The 22,211-nt window shown below is 39.5% G+C and overlaps 1 protein-coding gene across 1 annotated transcript in view; it reads right to left on the bottom strand.

Annotated features, from left to right (window-relative positions):
* Window positions 1-11,118: 11,118 nt before the first annotated feature.
* LOC121560230 (tumor necrosis factor receptor superfamily member 14-like) overlaps window positions 11,119-22,211 on the bottom strand; it is a 35,899-nt gene continuing 24,806 nt past the window's right edge. Inside the window, exons 2-10 of the mRNA XM_041873248.2 lie at window positions 14,081-14,199; window positions 13,701-13,800; window positions 13,446-13,571; window positions 13,203-13,358; window positions 12,949-13,036; window positions 12,633-12,820; window positions 12,111-12,145; window positions 11,935-11,983; window positions 11,119-11,818 (exon numbers count right to left, since the gene is read on the bottom strand). Of these exons, the coding sequence (XP_041729182.1) occupies window positions 11,754-11,818; window positions 11,935-11,983; window positions 12,111-12,145; window positions 12,633-12,820; window positions 12,949-13,036; window positions 13,203-13,358; window positions 13,446-13,571; window positions 13,701-13,800; window positions 14,081-14,110 (837 nt within the window). The 5' untranslated portion in view covers window positions 14,111-14,199 and the 3' untranslated portion in view covers window positions 11,119-11,753. The remainder of the gene's footprint in view (window positions 11,819-11,934; window positions 11,984-12,110; window positions 12,146-12,632; window positions 12,821-12,948; window positions 13,037-13,202; window positions 13,359-13,445; window positions 13,572-13,700; window positions 13,801-14,080; window positions 14,200-22,211) is intronic.

Below are 22,211 nucleotides of genomic sequence, written 5' to 3'. Positions count from 1 at the left end.
CTCCTCAGTGCTCCCACTAAAGCACCATAATCACGTCTGTCCTCGGGCTAATCAATATCAAACAGGCCAGAGCTTCATCCGTGAGGCATAAAGCCAACTGCAGTGCCCTATCTTCATCCGACCACCCCCTAAAATGAGCTAACAGTTCAAACTGAGCATGAAAAGCTTCCCAATCCGCCTTACCGGAATACTTCGGGGTCTTAACGGATACGGACGCAGCCGGGAACTGGGCGCCACCATGTTTGTTTACATCCTGAGCCCCAGATTCCTCGTCCCGCCGCGTCGACGTCACCCCCTTCGGTCCGCCCACCAGAATCCGCTTGCGAAACACAGTCGACGAAGCACTCATGCCCGCTTCAGCCGCCATCACTCTAACGTCCTCCCTCAAGCGGCCTCTGGGCTCCGATGCCCTGGCGATCTCCTCAGCCAGAACCCCCGACGTCCATGCACACGCACCTCCTTGGCCATAATCGTCCCCTACCTCCACCTTCACTTTCGGATTCCTCGAAGCATCTTCAACCCCCGTTCTCACCTACGGTAGCTAGCCACAGAAGTCAGCTAGCTAGCTGGCTAACTTTTATCAACGTTTTTACTTCTGACACCAATGTAATGACCTGACTAGATCATAAAAGAACAACTGTCCAGACAGAGGATTGAGTTTACGAATGGACGGTTTATTAAACCAACTTTACACAGGCTACTGTTTGGCCGTAGCCCACGCCAAATAAATGAAAGATAACCCACAAGCCAATCGTGACCTTCTCTTGTGAAGCCCAGACGTAAAGAGAGAGAACAAAGGCTAAACCTGGTCTTAACTTCCAATGCTCCATCCCACTGCCCAACCCCCCTCCACGCCACTCCGCCAACCGCCAGGATGCCCGGCATCAGAACATTCCAGGCATTCCCGTGATTGGCAGATAGCAGGTTGATTGACATGTCGGACCCCGCGAACACTGGGTACTGGTAGGTACAACACAACCATCTACTAGCCTAACACATAACACACAGCTGTCTGTGCGGGTCGCTACAGTATTTTAACATAAGTACTTTACACTGCTGTTAGTCATTTTTTTAAGTTACAAAAAAGCAAGCTTTAAATAATAATGACAAGGCGATAGCTTTTGATATTTCAAGAAAAGTGTAAATTCGAGTGACTTCAGTAGCGCAATTTCAAATAAAAACCGAGTTACGGGAGAGTCACCTGAGGCAGAACAGACATTGAAAACAAAAGGGAGAGAACAACCGTGCGTGGGTCTGCCTATTCGTTGTAGTAAAATTACACAATCATTCATCAAGATGAAAAGATGTCAGTCTTAAAGTTAGGCTACATCACGGAACATGTAAAGTAGGCTATTTCTACGTAAACACATATTTATCTTACCCCAGTGTAGGGCCCTGGACTAGTGTAGGGCGTCTTCCGGAATTTTCAAAATAAAAGTCCCCCACGTAATAATACAAACGTGTCAATAACCTGTATTTATTCATTACAAATAATTGTCTAAACATAAACAAGGATTAATATTTTTTCATATTTAAGTGACATTTGCAATAAATGTGGGTTTTAAAACATGTTCCAAGGTCAAATAAATCCCCCAATGCAAATCTCTGTGTATGAAATACATAGTGGTTTACAGAGCAAAAACTATTTTAGGTGCCGCAGTAAACAATTGTTGGGAATACTCAGTAGGGTTTGTAGAATGTACATTGAACAAAAATATAAACTCAACATGCAACAATTTCTAAGATTTTACTGAGTTACAGTTCATATATGGAAATCAGTCAATTGAAATCAATTCATTAGGCTCTAATGTATGGATTTCACATGACTGAGAATACAGATATGCATCTGTTGGTCACAGATACCTTTAAAAAAGTAGGGGCGTGGATCAGAAAACCAGTCAGTATCTGTTGTGACCACCATTTGCCTCATGCAGTGCAACACATACCCTTCGCACAGAGTTGATCAGGCTGTTGATTGTGGCCTGTGTAATGTTGTCCCACTCCTCTTCAATGGCTGTGCGACGTTGCTGGATATTGGCTGGAACTGGAACACGTTGTCGTACACGTCGATCCAGAGCTTCCCAAACATGGGTGACATGTCAATGGGTGACATGTCTGGTGAGTGTGCAGGCCATGGAAGAACATGGACATTTTCATCTTCCAGGAATTGTGTACAGATCCTTGCGACATGGGGCCGTGCATTATCATGCTGAAACATGAGGTGATGGCGGCGAATGTCACGTGACAATGGGCCTCAGGATTTCGTCATGGTATCTGTGCATTAAAATTGCAATCGATAAAATGCAATTGTGTTCGTTGTCCTTAGTTTATGCCTGCCCATAGCATAACCCCACCGCCACCATGGGGCACTCTGTTCACAACGTTGACATCAGCAAACCGCTTGCCCACACGACCCCATACACGCTGTCTGCCATCTGCCCGGTACAGTTGAAACTGGGATTCATCCGTGAAGAGCACACTTCTCCAGCGTGCCAGTGGCTATCGAAGGTGAGCATTTGCCATCTGAAGTCGGTTACGAAGCCGAACTGCAGTCAGGTCAAGACACTGGTGAGGATGACGAGCACGGAGATGAGCTTCCCTGAGACGGTTTCTGACAGTTTGTGCAGAAATTCTTCGGTTGTGCAAACCCACAGTCTCATCAGCTGTCCAGGTGGCTGGTCTCAGACGATCCCGCAGGTGAAGAAGCTGGATGAGGAGGTCCTAGGCTGGCGTGGTTACATGTGGTCTGCGGTTGTGAGGACGGTTGGATGTACTGTCAAATTCTCTAAAACGACGTTGGTAGAGAAATGAACATTCAATTCTTTAGCAACAGCTCTGGTGGATATTACTGCAGTCAGCATGCCAATTGCATGCTCCCTCAAAACTTGAGACATATAAAAAATAAATAATAATTAGTCATTTAGCAGACGCTCTTATCCAGAGCGACTTACAGGAGCAATTAGGGTTAAGTGCCTTGCTCAAGGGCACATCGACAGATTTTTCACCTAGTCGTCTCGGGGATTAGAACCAGAGACCTTTCGGTTACTGGCACAACGCTCTTAACCACTAAGCTACCTGCCGCCAGACATCTGTGGCATTGTGTTGTGTGACAAAACTTTACATTTTAGAGTGGCCTTTTATTGTCCCCAGCACAACGTGCACCTGTGTAATGATCATGCAGTTTAAACAGCTTCTTGATATGCCACACTTTGGCAAAGGAAAAAAAATGCTCACTAACAGGGAAGTAAACAAATGTCTGCACAAAATTTGAGAGAAATAAGCTTTTTGTGCGTAAGGAACATTCTGGGGGGGGGGGTTATTCATTAACATACCTCTGTAGGGCTTTGTGTCTCTTGAAAAATCCTCTCTGGAAAGGTACAATAATTAACATTGAGACAAAAACTAATTTAGAAATTGATAATATACACTGTATGGCATTGTCATGATATTTAAAACATTCTTGTATCTTTCATTGTAGTCATCTTGTGTGCTCTAGTACTGGTACTCCCTGTATATAGCTCCATTCTTGTGTATTTTATTTTAATCCTTGTGTTACTATTTGTATTTATTTTTTCTTTCTGCATCGTTTGTAAGGGCTCGTAAGGAAGTATTTCACGCTAAAGTCTACACCTGTTGTATTCGGCGCATGTGACAAATAAAATGTAATTTGATTTAGTGCTGGAGATTTCTCACTTGTTCATAAAGGCAATTAAAACAATAAATGAAAATGTACAATTCACCAAAATATTCTCACCAGATATAGGTGTCACGAGAATTTTGTTATCTCAATGGTTGAAGTCAACTACTTCTTAAATCTTTGAACTGTGTTTGCGTGTTATAAGGGATGTATTATTTCCGACGATTCTGTTAAAAATATATTCTTAAACGGAAGCAAACGAAACGGGGATTAAAAAACCCTGAATTTGTCCAATAGAAGTTCACATTTGCAACTGTTGCACTAATGATTACTCCCTAGATCAGCTAGATGCAGGCAAGAGTGTGCAAGGTGGTATTGAATGTCACTTTTTGATTACTCAAAATTCTCAAAATTGTAAACTTTCATTCATAGGCTAGGTTGAAGCAACTTCATGATGGGTATAGGGAAAATTTGTAGTAGCCTAAACCTATCGATGTTACATTGAACTGCTTGAATGGAATATGAATGATAGTCATCCAATATGCTGTAATAGAAATAAGGCCATGCTCATAAAGAAAAGAATCATCCTCCCTCATCTTAAACGGCCACGACCGCCACTGAGCCTAAACCTATTGATGTTACATTGAACTGGAGTTGAACATTTCACATTTTAGTCATTTAGCAGACGCTCTTATCCAGAGCGACTTATAGTGAGTGCATACATTTTCATACTGGCCCCCCATGGGAAACAAACCCACAACCCTGGCGTTGCAAGCGCCATGCTCTACCAACTGAGCTACAGAGGACTGCCATGGAAACCCATTTAACTGGGAATTTACATGGGAATTTAACCACAAAAGTTATTTTATATGCACTACGTGTTTACGCACAGACTTTGATCTGCAACAAGTCAATTTGATAGAAACACAACTCTGATGTGAAAATGCGCCAGGGTTTCCCTTAGCCGGTAATTGCGTCTTTTGGACGATAAAAAGTGAAAAGCCAATAAATACAATTGTAGTGAAGATGGAGGCCTTTTTCATTGATGTAAAACAAAAGTTAGAGTAAAAACAGTTTGCCTATAGTGAAAAGCCTCCAAGGGGAATTGAATGTAGGTTTTAATATTGTAGTGAAAGATGAGAAGAACGTTGGCAAGACCAAATGCAGGCTACTGTACAGTGGGGAAAAAAAGTATTTAGTTAGCCACCAATTGTGCAAGTTCTCCCACTTAAAAAGATGAGAGAGGCCTGTAATTTTCATCATAGGTACACGCAGTGGCGGCTCCTGAAAAAATTCTCAGGAGGGGCAATTTTTCTGATGATTTAGGTGACCTACACACATTTTTAAAAAGATATGTCCAGCAACAACATGAAGACAGGGGCAGCATATAAGTCAATACCAGAAGCATTTATTGACTGATCTCAAAAGTGTTGGCTTACAAAAGCAAAATAAGTTATCACAGTAAAAATAATCAAGGGTGTTCTTTCACATTCCTCAACACTGCATAAACAATATGTATGGCTTTGTAAAAATGAACAACCATATTCTGGCCAATTGTATAGATTTGTAAATATGAACAACCATATTCTGGCCAATTGTATAGATTTGTAAAAATGAACATGAACAGATTTTTTATTTTTTTGAATGGCAGTACCTTTCAAACATGTCTGCTTGCAGTAAGGTAGCACTCACAAGGTGGCCAGAGAAAGAGAACCTTTCTTTGGTGTGATCCAGGATGGTGTTGCAGACCTCTTCAGACAGCCTCTGCTTCTCCTCTTCTCTCAAAGCTGTTCTGGGTCTTTTGGCTCCTGTTGCTTCTTGCAGCTGCTGTTGAGAGGAGTCCCTGAAGGCAAACAGACCAATGTGTTTGTTGGCTTTGTACAGTATTGTTGTCTATGTGATGCACAGGTATATGCAATGTATCCATGTATAGTACAAATACTTCAGTTCCACTTAAAATGGGCAGGGATGCATAAAGTCTTTAGTGTTTAAGTTAGCCTTTGTGTCTCACATAGCCTGGATGTTCAGCACAGTATACAGTGGTGCTCATAAGCTTATGATCCCATGCTAAAGTTGACTAAAAAGAGGAATAAAAAAGAAAATAAAATTGGTGTCCTTAAAGGTTGGATTTTCCAACTTTTTTAATTAAGTCATTAAGATCAATTTCCAAAAGATGATTTTTTTATTCCTCTTTTTAGTCAGCTTTAGAATGTGTTCATACACTTATGAGCACCACTGTACAGTACACATAGTATATAAAATAAGATAGATTACACCACTGGCCATATATAATGACAATAATGTAATTTCAAACACAAATGCAGTCTCCTTTCATGCATACATTTTCAAATAAAGCTCTGCTTTGAGAAAGATCGAATGATATTGTTTAATCTTTATCTTACCTTATGGCCTGCACACTGCTTGCGAAGCTGTCGAGGGCACGTTTGATAAAGACAGCATCGATGTCCTTATTCTGTAGCTTCTGGTACGGTGGGCTGGTCAAATGAACCCAATGAACCCGTCCGGATGGCTTCAAAACATTCTATGAGGTCGTCTCGATTCTCGTAGACAGTGTTCACGACTCTGCTGTTGCTAACCTCATCGTTGTGGCGGCGGACAGCTAGCCTGTATCCCTCATCCAGTTGAGTGGCAATATTCACTCTCACCAAAGCAGACAATCTCAAACAGCTATCAATGTGGGTCTTTGACAGCTCATTTTTCTTAATCTTTTCTGAAAGATGGTGCATGTCGGTTACACCAGTCGCTGTCCAAGCGTTGCTGTCTGCCGTTCATGGTTACGTTACGTTACGTATGACGAAAGCGCGTAAGTGCAAGCCCTCAGACACCCATAGAGAATGTATTGAAAGCTCAGAAATTTGAAAAAAATATTTTACATTAGAGGCTATGAGAGACTTCTGGGCGATTTTCAACCTGACTGAAATCGCCCCAAAACGGGCGGGGACATTTGAAGCACGACTTTAGCCTGATTGGACATTTAGTGGCTGGCAGATCAGACGTGAACACTGAACTACTGTTGCCATGATATAATTGATTAGAAAAAAAATCCCTTCCTTTTCCCGTTTGGCAGTGCGTCGCCCATATCGCCCTATTGAACACACCGCCCATGGGTACACGTCAACTATGACAGACAAAATTAGAAAAAAAAATCCAGAAAATCACATTGTAGGATTTTTTATGAATTTATTTGCAAATGTTTCTCAATACTTTGTTATATACCCTTTGTTGGCAATGACACAGGTCAAACGATTTCTGTAAGTCTTCACAAGGTTTTCACACACTGTTGCTGTTTTTTTGGCCCATTCCTCCATGCAGATCTCCTCTAGAGCAGTGATGTTTTGGGGCTGTCGCTGGGCAACACGGACTTTCAACTCCCTCCAAAGATTTTCTATGGGGTTGAGATCTGGAGACTGGCTAGGCCACTCCAGGACCTTGAAATGCTTCTTACGAAGCCACTCCTTCGTTGCCCGGGCGGTGTGTTTGGGATCATTGTCATGCTGAAAGACCCAGCCACGTTTCATCTTCAATGCCCTTGCTGATGGAAGGAGGTTTTCACTCAAAATCTCACGATACATGGCCCCATTCATTCTTTCCTTTACATGGATCAGTCGTCCTGGTCCCTTTGCAGAAAAACAGCCCCAAAGCATGATGTTTCCACCCCCCATGCTTCACAGTAGGTATGGTGTTCTTTGGATGCAACTCAGCATTCTTTGAGTTTTGACCAAAAAGTTATATTTTGGTTTCATCTGACCATATGACATTCTCCCAATCCTCTTCTGGATCATCCAAATGCACTCTAGCAAACTTCAGACGGGCCTGGACATGTACTGGCTTAAGAAGGGGGACACGTCTGGCACTGCAGGATTTGAGTCCCTGGCGGCGTAGTGTGTTACTGATGGTAGGCTTTGTTACTTTGGTCCCAGCTCTCTGTAGGTCATTCACTAGGTCCCCACGTGTGGTTCTGGGATTTTTACTCACCGTTCTTGTGATCATTTTGACCCCACGGGGTAAGATGTTGCGTGGAGCCCCAGATCGAGGGAGTATATCAGTGGTCTTGTAAGTCTTCCATTTCCTAATAATTGCTCCCACTGTTGATTTCTTCAAACCAAGCTGCTTACCTATTGCAGATTCAGTCTTCCCAGCCTGGTGCAGGTCTACAATTTTGTTTCTGGTGTCCTTTGACAGCTCTTTGGTCTTGGCCATAGTGGAGTTTGGAGTGTGACTGTTTGAGGTTGTGGACAGGTGTCTTTTATACTGATAACAAGTTCAAACAGGTGCCATTAATACAGGTAATGAGTGGAGGACAGATGAGCCTCTTAAAGAAGAAGTTATAGGTCTGTGAGAGCCAGAAATCTTGCTTGTTTGTAGGTGACCAAATACTTATTTTCCACCATCATTTGCAAATAAATTCATTAAAAATCCTACAATGTGATTTTCTAGATATTTTTTTCTCAATTTGTCTGTCATAGTTGACGTGTACCTATGATGAAAATTACAGGCCTCTCTCATATTTTTAAGTGGGAGAACTTTCACAATTGGTGGCTGACTAAATACTTTTTTTCCCCACTGTATAACTCCCTATTCAGGTAGGATGCAATTTTGGAACTTATATTTATTCATAATTATTTGTTTTATCATAATTATTATTGTATATCATTTATTATTGTAAGCCTATTTATTAATCAAAACCAGTTTCAATATGCAAAATCTGTTTTGTTTAATTCGGTTAAGACATTATCATTGGCTAAATTAAATTGATGATCTATATATATCAATTTTGAACAGGATTATCTATTTTGGATGCCATTTGAATGGAATTGATGGAGAGAGAAAATTACTATGACGGACTGCTGGCGTCCACTACTCTACAGCAAATAAATAAATACAAATCTTTACAATTAAAAAATAAGGTGACCCCTGAAAGCCAGATGGAGATGTGTAAATTAGACGCACATTTAGTCCTTGTATTACTGTAGCATATGCTGCAGCAAATATAGGAACCACAATGGAAATAAGACCCCGACTTTATTGTGCAATCCCAGTCACTTGTAAAATGATTTGTGTATACAGTGGGGGAAAAAAGTATTTAGTCAGCCACCAATTGTGCAAGTTCTCCCACTTAAAAAGATGAGAGAGGCCTGTAATTTTCATCATAGGTACACGTCAACTATGACAGACAAAATTAGAAAAAAAAATCCAGAAAATCATGAATTTATTTGCAAATTATGGTGGAAAATAAGTATTTCGTCAATAACCAAAGTTTCTCAATACTTTGTTATATACCCTTTGTTGGCAATGACACAGGTCAAACGTTTTCTGTAAGTCTTCACAAGGTTTTCACACACTGTTGCTGGTATTTTGGCCCATTCCTCCATGCAGATCTCCTCTAGAGCAGTGATGTTTTGGGGCTGTCGCTGGGCAACACGGACTTTCAACTCCCTCCAAAGATTTTCTATGGGGTTGAGATCTGGAGACTGGCTAGGCCACTCCAGGACCTTGAAATGCTTCTTACGAAGCCACTCCTTCGTTGCCCGGGCGGTGTGTTTGGGATCATTGTCATGCTGAAAGACCCAGCCACGTTTCATCTTCAATGCCCTTGCTGATGGAAGGAGGTTTTCACTCAAAATCTCACGATACATGGCCCCATTCATTCTTTCCTTTACACGGATCAGTCGTCCTGGTCCCTTTGCAGAAAAACAGCCCCAAAGCATGATGTTTCCACCCCCATGCTTCACAGTAGGTATGGTGTTCTTTGGATGCAACTCAGCATTCTTTGTCCTCCAAACACGACAAGTTGAGTTTTTACCAAAAAGTTCTATTTTGGTTTCATCTGACCATATGACATTCTCCCAATCCTCTTCTGGATCATCCAAATGCACTCTAGCAAACTTCAGACGGGCCTGGACATGTACTGGCTTAAGCAGGGGGACACGTCTGACACTGCAGGATTTGAGTCCCTGGCGGCGTAGTGTGTTACTGATGGTAGGCTTTGTTACTTTGGTCCCAGCTCTCTGCAGGTCATTCACTAGGTCCCCCGTGTGGTTCTGGGATTTTTGCTCACCGTTCTTGTGATCATTTTGACCCCACGGGGTGAGATCTTGCGTGGAGCCCCAGATCGAGGGAGATTATCAGTGGTCTTGTATGTCTTCCATTTCCTAATAATTGCTCCCACAGTTGATTTCTTCAAACCAAGCTGCTTACCTATTGCAGATTCAGTCTTCCCAGCCTGGTGCAGGTCTACAATTTTGTTTCTGGTGTCCTTTGACAGCTCTTTGGTCTTGGCCATAGTGGAGTTTGGAGTGTGACTGTTTGAGGTTGTGGACAGGTGTCTTTTATACTGATAACAAGTTCAAACAGGTGCCATTAATACAGGTAACGAGTGGAGGACAGAGGAGCCTCTTAAAGAAGAAGTTACAGGTCTGTGAGAGCCAGAAATCTTGCTTGTTTGTAGGTCACCAAATACTTATTTTCCACCATAATTTGCAAATAAATTCATTAAAAATCCTACAATGTGATTTTCTGGAGAAAAAAAATCTCAATTTGTCTGTCATAGTTGACGTGTACCTATGATGAAAATTACAGGCCTCTCTCATCTTTTTAAGTGGGAGAACTTGCACAATTGATGGCTGACACAATACTTTTTTCCCCACTGTATCATTCCAGTGTTAATACGAAATTGTAACTATTTTACACTATGGCCTATTTATTGCCTTACCTCCATAACTTACTACATTTGCACACACTGTGTATATATATTTTCTGTTGTATTTTTGACTATGTTTTGTTTTACCCCATATGTAACTCTGTGTTGTTTTTATCACACTGCTTTGCTTTATCTTGGCCAGGTCGCAGTTGTAAATGAGAACTTGTTCTCAACTGGCTTACCTGGTTAAATAAAGGTTAAATAAAATAAAAAATAAAAAAAATGACCGTGAAATGAAAGTCCCGTACTGTTTTTGAAGGATTTCCACTAGTTAACACAGCCACAGAGTCATAATGGGCTATTTCGTAAAAATGATTTAAAACAAATTAGCAATTTGGTCTTAATTTAAGGTTAGGCTTGAATTAACATTTTAAGATAAATTGTAGAAATGGGCGGAGTTTGAATTCGTGGCTGTGGTAACTAGTGACTGCCTTTTTGAATGGGCATCAAGATTGTCAAATTCATGTAAAATGTATGTAAAATTATATTTGTATTGGGTGTTTTAATTTACCTTTACCCAATGCCTTTTATGAAGGTTTTCGAATTACTGAAAAAAATAAGCAAATCGAAAACCTTCATGAAAGGCATCAAGGTAGAAGCAAATGAATCCACAAATATAATTTTACATTTCTTAAATTAGGAAGGAAAGATGCACTTTTAAGGGTTTCGAATATCTTCCTCGTTTGGAATTTCAGAATTGATTTGGTCCCATTGGCATTGAATTTACTCTAAAATACACATCTGAGTGAAATAACACCCTTGCAGTTTTCACATTTTGCTTCAATCAATTTGCTTTCATATTTTTATTTTTTTTACAATGTAGCTAAGGTCATTGGAACACTTGAACATAATTATATTTTATAGCAGACCCGCTACTTATTAATCCCAAGAGGGGACATTATAAACCCATGGAATCAAAAAAGTGCAATACAATACGCCACTATGAATTACATAATATGCTATATAAAACCTTTGCTCCATTGGTATGCATCATGGGTCACACACTGGACATCGCTTACACTTTGCACCATTGTACCTTGTGGTTTACTCTGTGGTGAATGGGATTATACAAATCCATGGTCACACAACATGTAAGGGGAGTCCATGTTTCCATACCAGTGTCCAGGCCATATTATTCGCAGGTCCTTTGACAGTTTGTGTCAACAGAAGCTACAGTACACCATCACCAGAAGCACAAGTTCCACAAGGTCCATGGGGATGTTGTAGGATCATCTGTTTGTTACATTTGAGGGTTTCAGGCCATCTATTAAGGTCATGGTCTTTTTTTATCTGTACACCACAAAACAAATATGCCAGCCTCCAACATTTATTTAAAAATTGAGTCTAGATCACATTTACCGTGTAGTGTACAGAAATTGGGCCCTACTGCCTAGTCTAGTTTTCAAGCCAATGAACCACACAGACTGGATTGCTCTGATGAATGTCCTGGAGGGTTGAATCTGGTAAGCATAATATTAATAAGAAGTCAAGTAATAAATCATAAATATTTTTAGTTCAAATCAGGCTGAAATTCATGAACTCAAGCATATGATTCTGATAAGTTATGATTCATTACCTGTTCTTGTTCCCACAAACAGCATTGATGTTCCCTCTGTGTCTGATACCTAGTAAAAAGAAACCTAAACTCAATAAAACATAAAAAACCGTTGGGGTAATATAAATTCCTGTCAGCCATCTCCTTACCACATTGAGTATGATAGAAAATACTGTGGGGGTTACTCATTAACATACCTCTGTAGGACTTTGTGTCTCTTGAAAAGGCCTATCTGGAAAGGTACAAGAATTAACATTGAGACAAAAACTAATGTAGAAATCGATAACATACACTGTATGGCATTGTCATGATTTTCAAAACATTCTTGCGTATTTCATTAATCTTGTGTGCTCTAGTATTTATATTTATTTATTTTAGTCATTTAGCAGACGCTCTTTTCCAGAGTGCATACATTTTTCATACTGTTCCCCCGTGTGAATCAAACCCACAATCCTGACGTTGCCATGCTCTACCAACTGAGCCACACGGGAACTTTACTGGTACTGCCGTATATAGCTCCATTCTTCTGTATTTTATTCTTGTGTGTTACCAAACTGCATCGTTTGGAAGGGCTCGTAAGCAAGCAAGTCTACACTCGGTGTATTCGGCGCATGTGACAAATAACATTTGATTTGATTTAGTGCTGGATATTTCTCACTTGTTCATCTGGGCAATTAAAACAATAAATGAAACTGTACAATTCACCAAAATAATCTCACCAGATACAGGATATGGTTTTTTTCTTCTTCTAATAGCTACTGTCGTCACTGGTATCACAGCTAGTACCACCACCACCACCACAACAGGAGATATTATTGCAGCTATGGGAAGGGAGGTCTGTGGTCCGCATTCAGAGTTGGATGAATGAGTTCCAGGTTTAATTCGCTGAAGCTTCAAGGTATCACATCTATAATAAGAGAAACAGACCACTGGTAACTGACAATTTGGTCACCAAACTTTCAGTTTTACATTCCTATGTGAGCATATTATTGTAGTATTTAGTTTATATTTTGAGGGAAATAACAATTTACTTACTCTGTGTGTGGCTGGCAGGATGTAAATGATCCATTTGAATAGGTATCACCAGTGCAGTCAGCACACACAGTATCTGTAGATGTTGTTCCTGCACAAATACATGTTGAAACGTTAATGAAAAATTTGCATTCGGTTTTTCCCCCCACTTCTTTAATTCCATTAACTGTTAGTGATTATTCACACTGAAGTTAACAACTTGACTCAATTGAATTATGACAACACAATTAGTATAATGAGTGAGACAGAAGACCAACCTGTGTGGCTGATGTATTGACCAGGTTTACAGCTGCTGTGTCTCTGGGCTGCTCTACAACCATCCTTAGTTGGGTCTAGACAGTAGAACCCCTCCAGTGTCCCACAGACAGTGTCTGATGAAGGTCTACATGGCTGCTTTACCTTCAAACCCAAACCTATGGAGAAAACATGTCACTTGGTATCTGAAGCTAAATGTAAAGCCTGTTGTATTTCATTAAAACAACAGCTGATATAATTCTCACCTGGACCACATGTGGTACAGTTGTTGCATGTTGTTTTACCACTGGGCTCATCAAGGAATGTGGAGTCAATACAGGGCACACAGGAGGTGATTGTAGATTTAGTACAATGACTATTTACATGATATCCTGTTGAAAAGAAAACCAGAAAATAATTAAATGTTGGTATTATTATAGTTATTATTATAAGTAACCCCTCATAATAATACATTTGTAAATGTAAATGTAAATGTAAATAATAATACACAAGGTCCTTACCAGGCCTACACATTCTGCAATCTCTATCGCCTATTTTATAGATGGCTGGATCATATGTGAAACAGGGTTCAATGTTTAGAAGTATAAAAGTGATAGGTATCTGCAAATAGAGAAGAAATAAAACATCACCATCAGCATACATTACATTTAAAGATGACACCAAACCCAAGATAACCTGTTATCTGAAAATGCAGTAAATAATTGTTAGTGAAATGTACCTCTCTCCACCACATTTTTCAACAATTTTCAGTAAAATAGACAGAACTAGTAGGCTAATAATAACTCTGATTTATATTTCATAGAGGAAATATTTACATTGATAATTTGTTTTTTAAACATGCCAAGCCACAAAATGTGCAAATCAGAAACGTTTCACTTACAGTCCATATCAAGGTTTCAAACTGTTCCATGGTTCCTCAATCCTCTCCAACTCACTGGAAGACCCACACACTGGATTTATGAAGTTCTTAGGAGTTTTGAAGTATCGAGATGAACTGACCTGTAGACTTAATGTATTTTAGTACATGTACTGTATAGTAAGAATAGCTAAATTATATTCTGCTTAAATATTGCATACACTGCAAATTAATTACTTAAAAATCATATAATGTGATTTTCTGGATTTTTGTTTTAGATTCCGTCTCTCACAGTTGAAGTGTACCTATGATAAAAATTACAGACCTCTACATGCTTTGTAAGTAGGAAAACCTGCAAAATCGGCAGTGTATCAAATACTTGTTCTCCCCACTGTATATATATATATATATATACTGCCTTAATTTTGCTGGACCCCAGGAAGAGTAGCTGCTGCCTTGGCAGGAACCAATAATAAATACAAATTACACCGGTTTTAAGGTCTCTCACTGGCTACCTGTGAGTTTTAGAATTCATTTTAAGATTATTCTATTGGTTTTTAAATCAATCCACGATTGTGCACCCCAACACATGTCAGACATGCTTTTAAGTTATGTACCCAGTAGGTCCCTCAGGTCCTCTGGCACTGGCCTTTTAACTATCCCAAAGCCTAGGACCAAGAGGCATTGAGAGTCAGCTTATAGTTATTATGCCCCCAGCCTCTGGAATAGCCTGCCAGAGAACCTGAGGGGGGCCGAAACTGTAGACATATTTAAAAGAGATCTTAAAAGATACGTTTTTAGCTTTGCTTTTTCTTAGGGTGCTTTTTAGACGTTCAGTTTTTATTGTTATTATTTTAGGTTTTTTATCCTCTTATGTTTGTTGTTTAGTAAATTATTTTTATTTTCATTGTCTTCATAATTTTTTTCCTGTTAAGAACATTGCGTTGCATTCCATGACTGACATTTGCTTTATAAATAAAGCTTGATTTGATTTGAATGTGTCCATATGGCAAAGGCTTTAGTTGAATTTTAACTTTTTGATTTTTATTATTTTTATTCAGTTTTATGATTAACCACGTGACAATACTTTTGAGAAACGAAAACGTGCATATAAAAATAATCATAACTGGCACGCAGTTAACACTTATTTTTCTTAAAACTGCATTGTTGGTTAAGGGCTTGTAAGTAAGCATTTCACTGTAAGGTCTACACCTGTTGTATTCGGCGCATGTGACAAATACAATTTGATTTGAGATATGTAGAAATACATTGTAAGCTTCCCCAAACTTGAAACTCAAGAGCTGCCTATGGTCTTTATTATAACACACATTATCAAAATTCGCAAGCGCGTGAACACAGGAGGTCGCGTGAAAAACGGGCCCGCATATAGAAATCAAATGCCCATCCTACTGATTAGTTATGCAGCAGCAGCTGGTCTGTCATTTCTCACAGACACAGCACTCGGACCAGCAGAACCAGCAGGCAGCAGGTATTTATCACTCTCTTTGATACCCGTTTGACTTTGAATGTGAATTTGCGCCACTTCAGCTCAGCCTATCAGAAAACCGGGCCGGCCCATCTCGGTAGGGGAACGGCCGTTGCCTACTGGTCAGCCAAATGCTCAATATTGATTATTATGACAACAGAGAAATGTCACTAAAGTCGTAGAAAAACAGGCCGATGAGCCGCCGGCCATGTTTATTTGTAGAAAAAATTCATTATTGCATTTTTTAAATTTTCGACCAGCCCTATATAATAAAAAATGGTCCGTCCTTTCTGCCTTTTCCCAGAATAATTGTCAGACGGCCAATTCGCCCTGGCAGCAAGCCAACATAATTCATGGAGAAGACCTACGTCCGGTTCAAGTCAGGGCTGCTGACGTTCGCTATATTATTTTCTCTGTTTTGTTGTTACAAACAAGTAAGCTTTTAATTATTTTTCTTGAAAACGACAAGGCCAAAGCTTTTCATTTTTCAAAAACAGGGAAAAATCGACTGAGTTGAGCAGCGCACTTTAAAATCAGAAGGCAGTTGAGTCACCAGAGGAAAAACAGACATTGAAGAAAACAGGGAGAGAACAGCCTTGTCTTCAAATTACAAATACAGTCATTTATCAAGATCAAAAGATGTCATTATTATTTCAGTTACTGCACTGAATATGTTAAGTTGGCTATTTCTATATATAATCAAATAATCCATATCTTACCCTGCCTTGGTTCGCATTTTGACTATTGTACTTTCACTTTGCAAATAACGTTTGCGAGACGTGGAGGCAGGGCTACTGATAAGACGCTATATAATTTAAAAGGATATTCCACCCCAGAATTAAAAATCATGAAACTCCTGTCAATTTGGTGAAAGCCTATGTTGTATCAGTCGGTAAAATAAAACATTTCCCCATGATTTCACTTGTAAATTGTTCGCCTGTGAAAATCAGGAAATCGTGTTGGAACGCTTCATAGCTATATCATTATTTTCACTGGAGATATGGGATCACACACAATCACATTATCATAACGCTTTTAATACAATGACCTACACTCCAGATTGCCAAATCAGACAATAGATGGTATGGCCATACTTGTCTGGAACACATCCATCTGTTTATATCGTCATGACAAAGTGTAGATTTCGTTTAGATGTGCTCAATCTAAACAGAGTACCAAATTATTAACCCTTCAAGTACCATGTCACAATGCGCTGTGTCTGTAGGATAACCGGACAGGCTTTAAGCTAATATTTTATTTAAATACCCATAAAGGTTATCAGAAGGGATGTTTATTCTGAGTGGATATTAGCCCCATTGTGAATCCATATTAAATGTGTGATTTCTTAAAAAATAAATGTGTTTGTTTTTAAAGAACATTTAGCCTGCAATTTAATTTGATGAATTTGTTTCCGTAATCCCCATTGTTTTCATGTAATTGTAACTCTACTTTTATTGCATTAAAAAAAAGGCCTTTTAACTATCCCAAAGCCTAGGACCAAGAGGCATTGAGAGTCAGTTTATAGTTATTATGCCCCCAGCCTCTGGAATAGCCTACCAGAGAACCTGAGGGGGGCCGAAACTGTAGACATATTTAAAAGAGATCTTAAAACGTACGTTTTTAGCTTTGCTTTTTCTTAGGGTGCTTTTTAGACGTTCAGTTTTTATTGTTATTATTTTAGTTTTTTTTATCCTCTTATGTTTGTTGTTTAGTAAATTATTTTTTATTTTCATTGTCTTTATAATTTTTTTCCTGTGAAGAACATTGCGTTGCATTCCATGACTAACATTTGCTGTATAAATAAAGCTTGATTTGATTTGAATGTGTCCATATGGCAAAGGCTTTTGTTGAATTTTAACTTTTTGATTTTTATTATTTTTATTCAGTTTTATGATTAACCACGTGACAATACTTTTGAGAAACGAAAACGTGCATATAAAAATAATCATAACTGGCACGCAGTTAACACTTATTTTTCTTAAAACTGCATTGTTGGTTAAGGGCTGTAAGTAAGCATTTCACTGTAAGGTCTACACCTGTTGTATTCGGCGCATGTGACAAATACAATTTGATTTGAGATATGTAGAAATAAATTGTAAGCTTCCCCAAACTTGAAACTCAAGAGCTGCCTATTTACATTTACGTCATTTAGCAGACGCTCTTATCCAGAGCGACTTACAGTTAGTGAGTGCATACATTATTTTTTAATTTTTCATACTGGGAATCGAACCCACAACCCTTGCGTTGCAAACGCCATGCTCTACCAACTGAGCTACATCCGTGCCGGCCATTCCCTCCCCTACCCTGGACGACGCTGGGCCAATTGTGCGCAGCCCTATGGGTCTCCCGGTCACGGCCGGCTACGACAGAGCCTGGATTCGAACCAGGATCTCTAGTGGCACAGCTAGCACTGTGATGCAGCGCCTTAGACCACTGCGCCACTCGGGAGTGGCATTACATTTAAATTACATGGGGAAAATGTTTAAAAATCTAGCTTTATTCACAAGTCATTTCTGCTTTATAAGAATAATTAAATAAGCACATCATTTCAAACAATAACAACTGGATTCAATAACAATAATTACAAGAGCCGAATTACATGATCTGAAGAGCTGTTGTCTCATAACTTTGCCCTGCATATGCCTGCTGTGACATCACATGACCACCAGGGGGCGACATACGGTGAGAATCTGGTGGCGTTCCAGGTCATATTTCAGGCAGCCACACTAAACATATTAGGATTGGACGGCTCAAAATAGTGGAATGGTGAGAATGGAATGGCATCAAACACATTGCAACCACGTGTTTGATGCATTTGACACCATTCCATTTATTCCATTCCAGCCATTACTATGAGCCGTCCTCCTCTCAGCAGCCTCAACTGCTTATCAGGGCCTGTGTGTGTGTGTGTGTGTGTGTGTGTGTGTGTGTGTGTGTGTGTGTGTGTGTGTATATATAAAGCATTTCAGTGTATGAGTGCTGATCTAGGATCAGTTCTCCCATCTTACACAACTTATCTTACATCAGCACTCCTACTCAGACGCTTTAAGAATATGGGCACAGATCTCAGAACGCCTGGAAAATTGATTCACTGTGTCACATAATTGGGATGGGGACCCAGGCAAGGACTTTTAAGTCATAAAAGGCACAATAAGAGAGTGTGTGCGCGCGTGTGTGTGTGTTGTATGAGCATATTTACATATATCATTACAGAAAAAGGCACGTGTGGTAGGTGCTGATTCAATGGGGTTTTCCTGGTTGATTTTCTTTGTTCTCAAGGATAGGGAGTGTGTATGTGTAGGTTTGTGTGTGTGTGTGTGTGTGTGTGTGTACATGCAAGCTTCAAGGTGGAAGATTTGGTAATGTATGGTCTTTATTATAACACACATGATCAAAATTCGCAAGTGCGTGCACACAGGAGGTCCCGTGAAAAAAACGGGCCAGCATATAGAAATCAAATGCCCATCCTACTGATTTAGTTCTGCAGCAGCAGCTGGTCTGTCATTTCTCACAGACACAGCACTCGGACCAGCAGAACCAGCAGGCAGCAGGTATTTATCACTCTCTTTGATACCCGTTTGACTTTGAATGTGAATTTGCGCCACTTCAGCTCAGCCAATCAGAAAACCGGGCCGGCCCATCTCGGTAGGGGAACGGCCGTTGCCTACTGGTCAGCCAAATGCTCAATATTGATTATTGTGACAACAGAGAAATGTCACTAAAGTCGTAGAAAAAGAGGCCGATGAGCCGCCGGCCATGTTTATTTGTAGAAAAAATTCATTATTGCATTTTTTAAATGTTCGACCAGCCCTATCTAATAAAAAATGGTCCGTCCTTTCTGCCTTTTCCCAGAATAATTGTCAGACGGCCAATTCACCCTGGCAGCAAGCCAAAATAATTAATGGAGAAGACCTACGTCCGGTTCAAGTCAGGGCTGCTGACGTTCGCTATATTATTTTCTCTGTTTTGTTGTTACAAACAATTAAGCTTTTAATTATTTTTCTTGAAAACGACAAGGCCAAAGCTTTTCATTTTTCAAAAACAGGGAAAAATTGACTGAGTTGAGCAGCGCACTTTCAAATCAGAAGGCAGTTGAGTCACCAGAGGAAAAACAGACATTGAAGAAAACAGGGAGAGAACAGCCTTGTCTTCAAATTACAAATACAGTCATTTATCAAGATCAAAAGATGTCATTATTATTTTAGTTACTGCACTGAATATGTTAAGTTGGCTATTTCTATATATAATCAAATAATCCATATCTTACCCTGCCTTGGTTCGCATTTTGACTATTGTACTTTCACTTTGCAAATAACGTTTGCGAGACGTGGAGGCAGGGCTACTGATAAGACGCTATATAATTTAAAAGGATATTCCACCCCAGAATTAAAAATCATGAAACTCCTGTCAATTTGGTGAAAGCCTATGTTGTATCAGTCGGTAAAATAAAACATTTCCCCATGATTTCACTTGTAAATTGTTCGCCTGTGAAAATCAGGAAATCGTGTTGGAACGCTTCATAGCTATATCATTATTGTCACTGGAGATATGGGATCACACACTATCACATTATCATAACGCTTTTAATACAATGACCTACACTCCAGATCGCCAAATCAGATAATAGATGGTATGGCCATACTTGTCTGGAACACATCCATCTGTTTATGTCGTCATGACAAAGTGTAGATTTCGTTTAGATGTGCTCAATCTAAACAGAGTACCAAATTATTAACATCCAATTCTCCTTCAAGTACCATGTCACAATGCGCTGTGTCTGTAGGATAACCGGACAGGCTTTAAGCTAATATTTTATTTAAATACCCATAAAGGTTATCAGAAGGGATGTTTATTCTGAGTGGATATTAGCCCCATTGTGAATCCATATTAAATGTGTGATTTCTTTTTAAAAAATGTGTTTGTTTTTAAAGAACATTTAGCCTGCAATTTAATTTGATGAATTTGTTTCCGTAATCCCCATTGTTTTCATGTAATTGTAACTCTACTTTTATTGCATAAAAAAAATGGCCTTTTAACTATCCCAAAGCCTAGGACCAAGAGGCATTGAGAGTCAGCTTATAGTTATTATGCCCCCAGCCTCTGGAATAGCCTGCCAGAGAACCTGAGGGGGGCCGAAACTGTAGACATATTTAAAAGAGATCTTAAAACACACGTTTTTAGCTTTGCTTTTTCTTAGGGTGCTTTTTAGACGTTCAGTTTTTATTGTTATTATTTTAGGTTTTTTATCCTCTTATGTTTGTTGTTTAGTAAATAATTTTTATTTTCATTGTCTTCATAATTTTTTTCATGTGAAGAACATTGCGTTGCTTTCCATGACTGATATTTGCTGTATAAATAAAGCTTGATTTGAATGTGTCCATATGGCAAAGGCTTTAGTTGAATTTTAACTTTTTGATTTTTATTATTTTTATTCAGTTTTATGATTAACCACGTGACAATACTTTTGAGAAACGAAAACATGCATATAAAAATAATCATAACTGGCACGCAGTTAACACTTATTTTTCTTAAAACTGCATTGTTGGTTAAGGGCTTGTAAGTAAGCATTTCACTGTAAGGTCTACACCTGTTGTACTCGGCACATGTGACAAATACAATTTGATTTGAGATATGTAGAAATAAATTGTAAGCTTCCCCAAACTTGAAACTCAAGAGCTGCCTATGGTCTTTATTATAACACACATTATCAAAATTCGCAAGCGCGTGAACACAGGAGGTCGCGTGAAAAACGGGCCCGCATATAGAAATCAAATGCCCATCCTACTGATTAGTTATGCAGCAGCAGCTGGTCTGTCATTTCTCACAGACACAGCACTCGGACCAGCAGAACCAGCAGGCAGCAGGTATTTCTCTCTTTGATACCCGTTTGACTTTGAATGTGAATTTGCGCCACTTCAGCTCAGCCTATCAGAAAACCGGGCCGGCCCATCTCGGTAGGGGGACGGCCGTTGCCTACTGGTCAGCCAAATGCTCAATATTGATTATTGTGACAACAGAGAAATGTCACTAAAGTCGTAGAAAAAGAGGCCGATGAGCCGTCGGCCATGTTTATTTGTAGAAAAAAATCATTATTGCATTTTTTAAATTTTCGACCAGCCCTATATAATAAAAAATGGTCCGTGCTATCTGCCTTTTCCCAGAATAATTGTCAGACGGCCAATTCGCCCTGGCAGCAAGCCAACATAATTCATGGAGAAGACCTACGTCCGGTCCAAGTCAGGACTGCTGACGTTCGCTATATTGTTTTCTCTGTTTTGTTGTTACAAACAAGTAAGCTTTTAATTATTTTTCTCTAAGAATGACAAGGCCAAAGCTTTTCATTTTTCAAAAACAGGGAAAGATCGACTGAGTTGAGCAGCGCACTTTCAAATCAGAAGGCAGTTGAGTCACCAGAGGAAAAACAGACATTGAAGAAAAAAAGGGAGAGAACAGCCTTGTCGTCAAATTACAAATACAGTCATTTATCAAGATCAAAAGATGTCATTATTATTTCAGTTACTGCACTGAATATGTTAAGTTGGCTATTTCTATATATAATCAAATAATCCATATCTTACCCTGCCTTGGTTCGCATTTTGACTATTGTACTTTCACTTTCCAAATAACGTTTGCGAGATGTGGAGGCAGGGCTAAAATCATGAAACTCCT

The sequence above is a fragment of the Coregonus clupeaformis genome, chromosome 24 (assembly GCF_020615455.1).
Source record: "Coregonus clupeaformis isolate EN_2021a chromosome 24, ASM2061545v1, whole genome shotgun sequence".
Taxonomy (NCBI): Eukaryota; Metazoa; Chordata; class Actinopteri; order Salmoniformes; family Salmonidae; genus Coregonus; species Coregonus clupeaformis.
This window is presented reverse-complemented; position numbering and strand designations above follow the sequence as displayed.